Genomic DNA, 14,462 nt, shown 5'->3' on the forward strand with positions numbered 1-14,462 from the left:
GTGGAGCAATTTAAATTCACCCTAATATTGGGTGGGTCCAGGTGCAGATGCCCTGGACCTTTCGCTTAAACAATTGCTATCACAGGCATTCATTTACAGGTTACTCACCGCCGGGAAACCCTGGCCTAGGTGCAACGCCCTGAACCCGCAGCTTAGGAGACTTAACAGACAACGGTGGTTAAAAAGAAACTTTATTTCCCCAACACTCCTCCTAACGCGTTTCGTGTGGAGTGTTGGGGAAATAAAGTTTTTTTAACCACCGTCGTCTGCTGTTATGTGGAAGTGCACGCAACATTGGAAATACATTGTCTGTAAAGGAAAATAAAGGCAACAGCACTTACGATGGAAGAAAAACAATGTGGAAACCTGGGCTGGTGCAACAAACATTTATAGAAAATTATGTAACATTGAGACAAAATAAATTGGGATTGTGAAAGATCAGCCCTGGATTAATGTACAGAGACTTACATGGGCAGATGGAGAAGGGTTTGAGAATACCCTATGATTTATGGCTTTTAAGACAATGAAATGGATGCTGAATCCACACAATTGTCACTTCAGTTTGCAATTTCAGCAATCTGGTTGCTAGGGTTCAAATTACCCTAGCAACAATGACGTGATTTGAATAGGAGACTGGAATATGAATAGGAGAGGTCTGAATAGAAAGATAAGTAATAAAAAGCAGCAATAACAACACATTTGTAGCCTTAAAGAGCATTTGTTTTTAGATAGGGTCAGTGACCCCCATTTGAAAGTTGTAACGAGTCAGAAGAAAAAAGAAAATAATGAAGACAAATTGAAAAGATGCTTAGAATTAGCAACACTATAACATACTAAAGGTTAACGTAAAGGTGAACCACCGCTTTAATAAAAAAACAAACAAAACACTGTTGCCCCCAACCAGAGTGCAGGCTCTATTAGCCTGCCTTTGGTTGGGGATGATATTTTTTGGCATCAGGTGCCCTTTAAAGAGTGCTAAAATCAAGTTATTCAGAGAACAGCTGATTCCTGTGCCTTTACAGATTTTCTCTTTGCATGTGACCTACCTGCAAACATAGATGCTATATTTTTCAAACAATGTAACCTGTAGGCCTCATCAATCAAAACTACACAGGATAGAGTAATAAGTAATGGCCTTTGCCATTTCCAGGTTGACCTGTGATATTTTATAAATACTGGTGGTCAGTATTGATGTACAGAATCCTATGGGAATGCCCATTAGCCTTAAAGGTGATGTAAAAGCTAAATAAATCCAATTTTTACTTTCTTTAATGAAAAAGAAATCTATCTCCAATATACTTAAATTAAAAAATGTGTACTGTTTTTATAAGAAATCTGATTTTATGCAGTGAATTTCCCCCTTCGTTTTACTGCTGAGGATAGGAAACTTCAGGCAGTCCCTAACTGCTCTGCAGGGAAACAATCATACTTTCAAAAAAATGGCAGGGGAAGCCCCCCCACCTCACTTCCCAGAACTCGAGCAGCTTAGTTTGTTTCCCTGTAGAGCAGCCAGTGACTGAGTAGAGATTTGTATCTGTAGACCCAGTGCAGTCAGCATATTCAGATAATTAATCAGTCTTGGTTTCTATGACAAGTGCTGTTTTGATCATTTACGAAGATCCCTAAGCTTAAACTCCCAACTGAAGCCCAGACACAGACACTAAGCATATTCACAGTTTTGGTCTTGCAAAGATGTTTAACACAGTTAGAAGATAATGACCCCCCTGCTGCCAACTTTGCAAGCATAAATCATTTGGTTTATTAGGCTTGTGGTGCCATAAGTTCATGTTTATATTTAGTATACAAAATACAGCATTTCTAGCATTATTCTATTTTAGAATTTAGTTCCCATTTAATTGAACACAATAAATAGAAAAATTTCGCTGGCCAGAAACACCATTGCAGATAGAGCTATTGTTTTAAGAAGGTTAATTTGGACACACAACATTTTGGAGTTCTTCAGCCTTCCACATGCAGTGTGAGGATGACCCTAAAAATGCTTTATTTTCTGCTTCCTGTCTCTGGTTGAATAATCACTTCCTACATTGTAGACTATGCTGTGCTTCAAGAAGATACATAAATCTGCACCAGCAGCACAAAACTGCTAAATGATTGTTACTTTTTATAGGACTTTCTATTAACAAAGAAAGGCAGCAGTTAGGGGTATTTGAAGAAGTATGATAATTAAAGTAACTGCAGGTTTAACTTGAATGGCTGGTCACTCCCTGATCAAGGCGGCAGCCCATTGTGTGACATTTACTCTGTTTAGTAAAGTTAATATTCCATAAGCGTATGGAACATTTCTGTCCTTAATGTTATGAAATCCCCTTCAGTTGGGAGAGTCCAAATAACAAAATGCTCAATACATAAAACTGAAACTAGGTCATTTTCTGTTTGGACAGATTAAATATGATCAAGAAGAATCACAGAATGGTTTGTCAAAGCTGACCACTTTATATAACTTATAAAATTATCTTAATTACATATGCCATACACTTGTTAATTAATATAAATAACTAAGAATGTTTTTTGTTCCCAGTGCACACTTTTATTTTGAAACTTGTCATGTGGAAGAATTACATTTATCACTCTCTACAACCTGCTGGCCGACGCTAAGCAGCTACATATTATTCAACAGCATCACTCAATATCCATTCTAAAACTTTAGCTGCTGCTGATGTCTGCAGATTTATAATTCCATGGTTATCTTGTTCCCATTGAAATACTAGTCTTTTATTGGCTTTATGCCAATCGTATAGTATCGACCCAGTCGTAGCACAGGAGTCTATAAAGATGAGAAATTGCTGTCTATTGATGAACTTCACCCCTTCACCACACTCACCTCTTTTATTTGTAATGGAGAGGGATATCAGTATTTCTAGGCTGATAAAAGGCTTTAAAGGATAAGTAAACCTTTAAAATAAGTGAATGCGAAAATTGATGAGAGTGCTATGCTAAACACCTTTGACATTCATTATTGATTTTCTTTTTATTCCAAGATATTAAGGAATACATGTATTGTTAAAGGGATACTGTCATGGGAAAAAAAATTTTTTCAAAATGAATCAGTTAATAGTGCTGCACTGAAATCCATTTCTCAAAAGAGCAAACTGATTTTTTTATATTCAATTTTGAAATCTGACATGGGGCTAGACATATTGTCAATTTCCCAGCTGCCCCAAGTCATGTGACTTATGCTCTGATAAACTTCAATCACTCTTTACTGCTGTACTGCAAGTTGGCGTGATATCATCCCCTCCCTTCCCCCCCCCCCAGCAGCCAAACAAAAGAACAATGGGAAGGTAACCAGATAACAGCTCCGGATAACAGCTGCCTGGTAGATCTAAGAACAACACTCAATAGTAAAAACCCATGTCGCACTGAGACACATTCAGTTACATTGAGAAGGAAAAACAGCAGCCTGCCAGAAAGCATTTCTCTTCTAAAGTGCAGCCACAAGTCACATGACCAGGGGCAGCTGGGAAATTGACAAAATGTCTAGCCCCATGTCAGATTTCAAATTTGAATATAAAAAAATCTGTTTGCTCTTTTGAGAAATGGATTTCAGTGCAGAATTTTACTGGAGCAGCACTATTAACTGATTCATTTTGAAAAAATTTTTTTCCCATGACAGTATCCCTTTAATATGAATGAATTTTGTTACATCAGCGCCACCTGCTGGTCATTTTCCCACCAGTCTGACCATCAAGTAGTCAAGGAAGTTGTCAGGAGAAAGAAAGAGGCTGCTTTTATGTTCTTCTGCTTAGGAAAGGTATGAGAAAGTTTCTAATTTTATTCCTACGCAGAAGAACATCGGTCTATTTCTTTCTCCTGACAACTTCCAGAACTACTTGGTGGTCAGACTGGTGGGAAACTGACCAGCAGGTGGCACTGCTGTAACAAAATTCATTCATATTGACAGTACATGGGAATAAAAACAAAATAAATAATGAATGTACATTGCAAAAGTTCTTAGAATAGAACTCACGTCAGTTTTACATTCACTTATTTTAAAGGTTTACTTATCCCTTAAATTAAATGAACAAACGCTCTGTAATTTTAAGTATCATTTAAAAGGGGTTTCCACCCATATTTTATTTTGCATAATGAAAGCAGACGTAATTCTAAGCAACTTTCCAATATACACAAAGTAGTATTTGTGTATGTACATGCTGATGAATATGTCTGCACTACTACTGTAGCAGAAATCAGCATTCCTCCACTCCATTTTCCACAATGCCTTTTGTATTTGGTTCAGATTTATATAATGCATATTAATAGCTTTAGCATGACTGTCTTTTAAGGCTATGGCACTGGGGTAATTTCTAAGCATGTTTCAGCAGAGTGCCACCTAGAGTGACTCTCAAGTGCTGCTTTATGTATTTTTGTCCACAAAGACAGGCAAGGATGCTGGACACATAAACAAGGAATAGGATGAGGCTGGATAGACAGATTAGACAATATTCAGAAACTAGGCAAAGGTCAGTTCTTACACAGCAATCATAGGACAGGCACAAACCAGGAACAGGAAACACTAGTTAAAATGCTAGTGTTACAATTAATCAGGACTATGGGTTACTTCCAAACATATTTCAGCAGCATGTTCTGGCAAATGCCAGAGAGGCTGCTGTAAGGTACCATAGACAGTCTCTATCTAGTGGGCTGGTGGAGGACTATTTGGGCCTCTGTGTACTTGGAATGGCTGGGCCTATTTTGACTCCCAGTCCAGACCTGGCGAAAATTAAATTTATTTGTGTAAAAGGTGAAGCAACGTTTCGGTCTTAACCAGCTCTTTATCAAGCTTAACCACAGTGTAACTTAAAATCCGTTAAATAGCTCATAAATAAATATATGTAAAAAATGTGTAAGAAATATTTTACATATATTTTTTACATATATTTATCACTTTTATTATGCATACCAAAAGGGTTAATGTGATGAGTCACTAATTGGGAAGGTCTGGAGTTTTCCTCCCTCTACTGAGCTATTTAAGGGCTCTTACAGATGAGCCTTTTTAACTGTGCTCCCCTGCGTTACGGTTTCATGCGTTCAGCCGCAGGGGAGCGCAGGATTTGACGCACTGAATTTTTTTACTGGGGCTGTACTCGTACAGTGCTACGCAATATGTTGGCGCTATATAAATACATGTTAATAATAATAAAGTGCCGAACACAGGTTGGGATGCAACATGTTGCATTTTTCTGCGTTTGGCGCTTACATTCGTCTGTATGAGTACAGCCCCACTGAAAAAAACTCAGTGCGTCTACTCCTGTGCTTCCCTGCGGCTGAACACGTGAAACCGGAGCGCAGCTAAAAACGCTAGTCTGTAAGAGCCCTAAAGTATTTTAAGTTACACTGTGCTTAAGCTTGATAAAGGGCTGGATAAGCCCGAGACGTTGCTTCAACTGTTGCACAAATAAATAGAATTTTCACTATATCGGAGTGCTGCTGAAATATGTTTGGAAGTATGGATCGGACCTGAGCAGAGAGAGTTACAGTCGGCACCCGATGTTACAAAAATCGTTGAGGATTGTGTAACACTACTTTGCGTGTTCAGGACTATGGGCTAGGAACTATAAAACTGAGCACTATCTCAGGAAAGGCATAATTTATACATAAATGCTAACGGTGCACAGAAATGATGCAAGATGGGCAGGGTTCAATCCTGGAGCTGCTGCTGCCTGAGCGGGTCAGAGGGGGCGGGCCCGCATTACTAGTGCAATGATCACAATATTGCTCTCTACACTAGTGGAGCCAAATTTCTGGGTTAAAGCCGGAAATTCGGCTCTTAAACATATACTGACACCAGAAATTAAACTTATTTACCTCTATAAGTAGCTTTGAAAGCTACTTATAACTTTGCCATAAAGTATTTGCACAATGTGTTTACATTATCTGTCTGGCGCCCCATGTTCCTCTATGAGGGGGCTGCCATAGTTCTGCAGCAGAAGTCCGTTAGCATTAGAAACTCTTACTGACAGGCTGAGATGGCACAACAGTCAGGTTTAGAAACTTCAAGTAACAATTACTTACAAAAACAAACCTCAGCAAAAAATTATCAACATGACCTATAGGTAACTTTTAATGTACATTCATATTTTAAAAAGTAGTTTTTTGCTGTCAGTATCACTTTAAAGTTACAAGAGGTGGCTTTTTGCTGCCACTTGTAACTGACTGCTAGCTGACGCCTGAAACAAAGGTTCTCACCTTACCTCATGGCCCTGAAGACAGGCACAAGCCCCTGGGATTTATTTTATCAATTGACACACTGATACAATACCCCTCCCCCATTTTTTGGATTGGGAGCACTTCACCCATCTTGTGTGCTATTGCTATTTTTCTGTTGTGTAGATATGTGATAACTATCACCCTACAGTACTGTGCACTTTTAATCTACACAGAGGCAAAATTATGCACATGGATTTTGGGAGTTTTTAATGGCAAGACATCTGCTGGGTAATGCAGTGAAGTTTATCCTTTTTGATAGCAGAACATGGACTGCATTTGTAGGTTTTCTAAATGCAGCCTCCCTTTATAAAACAGAGAAAAGGTCAATGAAATCCAATGCAAGAGATCCTTGAATGAAGTCCCTGTTTCAGCTCCAAGACTGTCACTTCTGTCTCCCATTAACTTTAATAAAACTGCCTGACTCTGCTAATACAAATGCTATATTCCCCATACATCATTAGCTTTAAAGTATAAAGTTAAAAAATATAATTTCTATGGATAATTCAGTATTTTCACAAATACAGACTCTGTGAATGTCAATTACAAATAACATGAGCGAGCATACTCATTATATATGACCATTTAACTATACACATAACAATATGATTTACAAAGGCTAATGTTTCATTTATAATAGTGCTGAGGAAAACTGGTTTGGGGGAAGGAAAAAAACGAGTGATGTGCGGGCCGGCCCGAAACCCGCAGGTTCGGGCCAACTCCTGCACAAAATCTACGGGTCTTCTGGCGTCAAAATTTATAGACTTGCCCGCCCCTTTTGTGACATCATTGCAGGGTGGGTCAGGCACAGGTCTATAAATAGAGGGGCAGCAGCAGGCCAGGCCAGGTGCAGATTGGGAGGGGCCAGGTTAGGGTCGGGTGCGTGTCGAGAAATTCTCGACCCGCACGTCACTAAAAAAAACACTCTTTGCTGTGTTTTTGTTTTGTTAGTGGCCCTTAACTAATCTACAACTTATAGAGAGGTACAAAAGTTTGTTCTTGTCTGCCCAGAATAAAATAAAAAAAAACACACACACTCTCTCTCTGGATGTCTTTTGATGTCTGTATATACGGTAATTCTTATACATGGTTGTACCGGGCGGCGGGACACCAGGAAAAAACTCGGTGGGTCCCTGGCTCTTGTGGGCCCCACAGGCCCAGATCCGCACCCTGTTTTTCTTCCTGCTGGTTGCTGCAAAAACTCAGTTGGCTTGCGAGCATTCGCATACGTTTGGCAAAGGGGGCCCTGAGGCACTCATGGCATAAAATGTAATTTGCGTGCACGCAGAGCGGGAGGGGGGCCTAAGCCAGCAGTCCAAGTGGGCCCGGGCCCCCCAGTCCGCCCCTGTTCTCATATATGTCAACTAATCCCATGCTGGTTTTTTAAACTTAATTACTCTATGAATAATAACATAAAAAAGAGGGGCCTTAAAGAAGAAGAAATAGCATTTTACAATTGGGTTGCCAAAAGTTAGACACCCCAAAGTGACTATTTTTACTTACCTGACACCACAGGCCAGTGCTCTGATCAGCAGAAAACCACACCGGCCTGGGGTTTTTCTAGCGAGCACCACGTAGAGTTAATTTTCCTGCGCTTTTCAAATTTCCCGGGGCAGACACATGCGCAGTAGAGGGAAATAGCCGGCTTTTTATTAAAGTCCTGCTTTCCTCTCTTCTGCGCATGTGCAACTGTGAGAAGACCCGAAGAAGCAGGAAGAGGATCTCTCCATGGTGGTCACTAGAAGAACCCGGGCCTGTGCGGTTTTCTGCTGATAGGAGTGCCTGCCTGGGCTGTCAGGTAAGTAAAAGTAGTCACTTTGGGGTGCATAACTTTTGGCACCCCCAAGTGTAAAATGCTATTCCTTCTCCTTTAATGTCTCAAAAATAAAAACGGGTTAACACAGCACGTGACTACTAACAAACTTTATTTCTTATTGAGGAATGGCTAGAACAAGAGCTCATCTATTAATTTTAAAAGGGGTTGGGGTTTAAAGGGTTCTTGCATAGAATTACAGTTTTCCCTCTTCTACAAAGGCAGTTCACCTCTTTACTTGATGCATTCAAATTGTAGGCAGCATTGTTTTCAGTAGCAGTGCCACAGGTTACTTTATCCTAACAGATGTAGCTTGTTTTAAGGTCCCCATACACGGGCTGATATAAGCTGACAACAGATCAAGTGTATGGGGCCCTCCAACAAGCTCCCCCCACTTATATCTGTCTGAAAGTCTTAGGGCCCATGATTGGAACAGCCCGATATCACGCACCTCAAGGTGGACATATCGGGGAGACATCCGCTCATTTGGTGACCTCGCCAAACAAGCAGATCTCTGAATGTATGGCCAGTGAGGGAATGATTGGGAGTCAATGTAGATATTTTGGCTTGGTTGTGTTTCCTAGGCAGTAATTGCCTCTGGTCCACAATATAGATTAGAAACTCAACATTTCTTCAGCAATACCACTTAATGGAGGCTGCAGCACCACGACCAATATCAGTCACCAGTCATATGTCTGAATGATTGTCACATGCAATGTGGTTCTTACTAAGCAATTATATGGGTGTCCCGCTAGTGGGTTTGCCAGAATTTCACGCTTGTGGCTTCTGTCCATAAACGTAGTGTCAGAAAACCTGTAAACGATGTCCATTGCGCCTCTTTGTATGTAATCATATGAGTGTGTCTGTGCATCAGGCTTTTTGCAATTACAGGTTTTTCCAAGTAAACTTATGGTGGCAATACACGGGCAGATTAAAGCTCCCGATATCGGTTCTTTAGACCAATTCAGCAGCTTATCTGCCCATGTATGGGGCTTCCGACGGGTCTTCCCGATCGATACCTGGCCACGATATCGATCGGGAAGGTATAATTTTTTAGGGGATTGACCCATCGGACCCCTTTGCTCCTCGTTGTAATCCAATCGTTCAGCCATAGCTATATATCCCTGCCGCTGGTGGACATATCAGGTAAAGATCCACTAACGAGCAGATCTTATATTGTATGGCCAGCTTTTGGGTCAGTAATAGAAGAGCTGTGCTTAATATGCAGGGAGGTTGGATGGCACAACTGAAAAACTAAGGTAGAAAGTACATTTCTGGGGTTATGATAACACGTGCTTCTTGGTGTGATATGAGAGAGGACTGAGAAATGGTAAAGATTTATATAGCAAAAGACTTTTATTTTACATTCGGCGTGACATCAAAAATTGTATTGTCACGCACCAGTTGTGTTTTGTCTCTTTAATAACAGATTTTCTTTTTATAAATGTTTCCTTTACTCACTCCTTTTTCATTTATTTCTCTATATTTCTAGGGCCTCCTCCAGGTCTTCTTGGGATCACATCCACTGTTCCTCCAACTCTACTTCCCCGTGCGACTCCAGCTGCCCCCACATCTTCCCATTCAACCTCTGAAACAATGGTGGATTCCTCACAGCCTACAGCTACATCTGAACAGAACACTGGTTCTGCAGTTCTTAAAGGGGCCTCTCTAATGGGGACTCCTTTCATGCCTTTCCCACTAACTCCAGCAGCCACACCCTTGTTCACCCCTCAGATACAGGGCCCATACTTCCAACAGCTGTATGGCTTGAAAAAACGTCTGTTTCCCATTAATCCAGTAATTCCCCACACACTCCTTGGGCTTCTCCCAGGGTCACTTAAACCAAATCCTGAACCTTCACCTCATCAAAAAACAGATTGCCCCCAGACCAAAGCAACAAATCAGTGTAGTGGGGAACAGGAAGCAATGACGGGAGAGGAAGAAAGTTTTGAACATGAAGATGACTTAGAAGATGAGGACATACCCATGGTGGATGTGGCAATAAGGTACCAGTGTCAGCGTTGTAAGATGTCCTTTGATGAGGAGGGAGAAGCTGAAGCTCACCAAGGTTCAGGCTGCTACCCTGGCTCTCCTCCTCACCCACCCCCACTCAGGCAGAGGGTATGCACCTACCACTGCCTGTCATGCCAAGTTCTGCTGCAGGGTCCAGCGGCTCGCAACCAACACCTGAGGTCACAGCAGCACCGTGTGCATAGCATGTGCGGTGATGGAGCATCCTCTGCAATACCTCAACTCAGGCCAAAGAGTGCTGCTACCTCTGTGCTCATGGCTTTATAGAGACGCTTTTAAAGTGTTCTCATTTTCTTCTTTAGCTGTCCTTCTAACTTTCTTTCCAAGTCTGTCTCCCTCTTTATTCTATCTTTTTCTGTGTTTGTGTTTCTTGTCTGTTACAGAAGCACTCCCTCACTTAAGGATGCTTCCTCCTACTTCTCCTGCTGAAATGAGCCACACTGCTCCCTTGATTGTCTCTTTCCCATGTCTCTTCAGCAGGAAAGTTCCACACAAAGATACCACGTGCAGGCCAAAAAGAAAACAAAAACCTAAAACCTCTACAAAGATTCTGAGAACCCAAAGTTTTTCTGCATTTCCCATTTCTGGTGCCAAAATGAGTGTCCCTTCCCTGACCTTATGTCTTGCACCCTTTCTGCTTTCCAAAGGAGAGGGCAATGGCAGATAAACTGTGGGGGATAAAGGGAGGGAAAAGACTGAAATTAACCAAAAGTTCCAAGACTTTAGGAGCAAAAGCAGAGACAGCTCCCACGCCTCTCCAACACAGCGGATGTGTGCACACAATATGCGTGGGGATTTTACTGCAAAGGAAGGAAATCCTACCTTCCAACATTAATATGACTGTGTTATTCTTAGGGTTAAAGACTATACCCTAGAAACTCTAATGCTTTAACCATTCGTGGACAGATAAAGGGAAGGGCTTTATCTTTTTGGGGGAGGGGTAGGGGCATTTTTCACTCCCTTAAATTCTTTATCACACGTCTATGTTTTAAGCTTGGGGTATTTGGGAAAGGGGTGAACTGTGAAAATTGCCAAACAATAGCATAAGAAAAAAAAACTTTTGAATCCAAAGTTATGTGGAAACATGAGAACACCAACCAAAAAATTTTATCATCGAAGAAGAAAGATAAATGAAAAAAAGGACATATATTTGTATTATGTGGGAAAAAATAGCTACAAATGGAGAAAGCTGGGTCACAGCATAGTGCTTTACAATGAGCAGCATGTGTTCTTTTTGTTATGGTACACATACATTTTGCTTAGTCATTTTCTGGCCAGAGAGGGCGCAATGTAGCCTAATCAGTCATGGATTTCCAGCCCGTGGTCCTACTCCTTTCCACTTTTTTTCCATATAGTGCTGGCACAGCATTTCCCACATGGGGCAATATTTATCAATGGGTGTAAATAGAGCTTGCCTTTAATAGGATTATTTTACAATCATGTGTAACAGAGAGTTTATTCTGTTTTATATAAAAGGCTGTATCAAGCTTTATTTTCATGTTTTGATAAATGTGGCCTACAATGTTAGTTACATAAGTCTCCTCCCTGCCGGGGGTTTCATTCCAAGTCCCCTAACACAGGCTCGTAGACTAGGTTTAGCTTGATCAGATACTGATTACACTACCGGTATATTTATGCACTGTGGGAGGGAACTGGAATCCAGGGAAGAGACTACTCAAACTCAAGTAAAGCATACAAACTCTACAAAGAAAGAGCCACAAATTTGAACCGTGTCATCCTTGGGATGCTTGGAGCATGAGGACCACATGATGGACATTCTTATCATAATACTGAAAAATACAATTACCACATGATGTAATAATACTGTATGTCAATTGATTTGTTACTAAAGGGCAGTATACTATACTAAATCGGGCCCTGGGAATTTAACTGAAATTTGAAAATTCAAGAAATGGTCAGTCACAAGTCAAGAATCAATCTTTTTGATTTCCTGTCTTTCTGCCTTAACTCAGTATTGCTTCTTGATCTATCCTACACATGCTATCATTTCTCATTGATCTGCACATCTTAGTATGTGCTCTAACGCCAAATGTAGGTATTTCCCCTTGTTTTGTCTTTGTTTTATACACTTTCATCATTTTCTAGAGATTTCTGCATATTAAGGCATGATTAATTGGTATTCTGGGCCACAATTCCCAGCTGGAGCATTCTGTGTTATCTGGAAGGCTGTAGCAATCACCTGCTCACTCCGATACCTCTATTATAAGCGTATCCCAGTTTTCGCCAGTGGTGAATGATATAAGAATGCACTGCAGATTTAAAGGCTAAGCTTTAACATGCCCCATTCGATCAGGCTCATTCTCTTTACGTTTAATAACACCATTATAAATTTTTGATGCTGTATGAATCCTATCAAGCTGTTGCAACATTCTCAATCTGCCATCTCTTTCCAATTTTAAATTCAAAATTTCTGCTCTAAAACCTTCACTCTCACCAGTACCCTAGCATTTTTGCTGCATTCTTTTTCAAACCGTCTACTGTTCTTCCCATGCCTATTGTCAGCACTTTGTCCTATAATGCCTCTTTCCTAACCATAGTCTTCTCTTGTGTTCTTCCTTTCATGATACTTTTTGTTTGCCTTCCTCTGTCTCTTCACATAGACATAGGCACATAAACCTTGTTTTCATTTTTGACCAGGTGTTCAACTATTTAATGATCTATATTCCTTTATACATTGTCCTGTATGCTCAAATGTTATTCGTTACATTTTATTTTTCTTTATTGTTTGTCCTCTCCCTCAAAGTGTGTTATTCCTATCGTTCACAATGTCACTTTGGCCTTTGATTATCAGTTTGTATTATTTGCCCTCTTACATCTATTCTCTCTTGTTTCATATCATTCTCCACCTGCTTTCTCTGTTATTGCAGGCACTATTTTTTTTATCCTTCCTTCTCAATTACCGGTAAGTGATTTCTACCAGTAAGTAGCTGCTAGGAGAATCATGCCAAAACTGTCATAGGTCATAGTATCTGGCTACTTTTGTTGCATAAAACAGCCTGTCAATTAGTTACACATACTGTTTTAAATTTCAAGACAAGATAAATATATATATATATATATATATATATATATATATATACTAGCTCAATATGTTACATGCTAGGCAAGCATTAAGAAATCTGTACAAATTTCCCTGTTATGGGGGTTTTTTTTGAAGATTTTACATGAATATGAAATGCAAAGATGCAATACTAGAGTATTTAGGGTATGTTCCAAATTAAAATGATACTGCTAATTATCTTGCATAAAAATATTCTGTTCTTGGGCGGATCCTTACAGTTACTCTCAGGATGCTAGCCAATCATCCAATTCATGCCCTTTGCCAGCTTAGCAACATGTCAATGTTTATTGTGGCCAGTATTTGAGGTTACTCTTCCTTGAGCTACAGCAATCATCAACACTTAAGTCTGTTTCCCTGCTATCAACAAAACCAATTAAGTATTCTGTTTTTTATCACATCCACATCCGCTCACATTCATGTGTGCCACAGGCAGGTTGGGCCTACTGCTCTGGTTGAATATTCAGGTAAAATGGCAGACTCCTCAAAAAAAAAAGAAAAGGATTCTGCAAACACTAAGACAGCACAGTCGAGCACAGCTTGCCCAACCAGAGCAAATCTTTTCCGGCTCATTGTGTATGAGTTATGTGTGTCCCATGTTCTACCTGTAGCCTCACCCTGTCTAGTGACCAGCTGCTCACCCGCCATGGATTGTCGCATGCAAAGAGTTTCTGAGTGATGTATAAATGGTAAAAAAATATAAAACTAACATAAAATGTTATCCTGTGTGTGTCTTTTGTAATTTACATCCCTGCCATTAAACATTACAAAGTAAGATATAGCATACAGATTATCGCAGAGTAACAATTTGAATATTTACACAATGGAACAATCATTCCTGGTATTTATTACCAGCTCCACAGAATTCAGATTTACCTACCAGCTTCGCAGAATTATTTCAGATTTACCTAGAGCTATTGTTTATGAGACTGCAAACGTAAAAATGATAAAAATAGCATGTGGTAGGCAGGTCATGTATAAATGGGTATGATCCCCATGCACATCGCAAGCATTTTTCATAAGATGTGCCAACACTGCAGTAAAGTGCCCCTAGATGCGCTTTCTTGGAAAATGTTAGAAAGTATGCAATGCCCATTCAAGTGGCAGGTATGTGATGGAAGATACACCATGACTAGTCTACCTTGCATAGGGTTACAATAATACCATAGTACTGTTATCTGTTCTTTGTGCATTAGTCTTTCTCACCATTCTCTGGAGGTCTCTCGTATCCTTCCCTTGGAGTCTCGCTGACAGTCTTATGTGACGATCATATGGATGTCTCGCTTTACCTTGCACAGTTCTCTTCGTTGCTCA

General features: G+C 40.2%; 1 protein-coding gene across 1 annotated transcript in view; it reads left to right on the forward strand.

The window, feature by feature from the left end:
- zfhx2.S (zinc finger homeobox 2 S homeolog) overlaps positions 1-13,869 on the forward strand; it is a 54,183-nt gene extending 40,314 nt beyond the window's left edge. The window contains exon 10 of the mRNA XM_041580183.1: positions 9,531-13,869. Coding sequence (XP_041436117.1) covers positions 9,531-10,336 — 806 coding nt within the window. The 3' untranslated portion in view covers positions 10,337-13,869. The remainder of the gene's footprint in view (positions 1-9,530) is intronic.
- Positions 13,870-14,462: the final 593 nt, after the last annotated feature.

This window comes from Xenopus laevis, chromosome 1S (assembly GCF_017654675.1).
Source record: "Xenopus laevis strain J_2021 chromosome 1S, Xenopus_laevis_v10.1, whole genome shotgun sequence".
Taxonomy (NCBI): Eukaryota; Metazoa; Chordata; class Amphibia; order Anura; family Pipidae; genus Xenopus; species Xenopus laevis.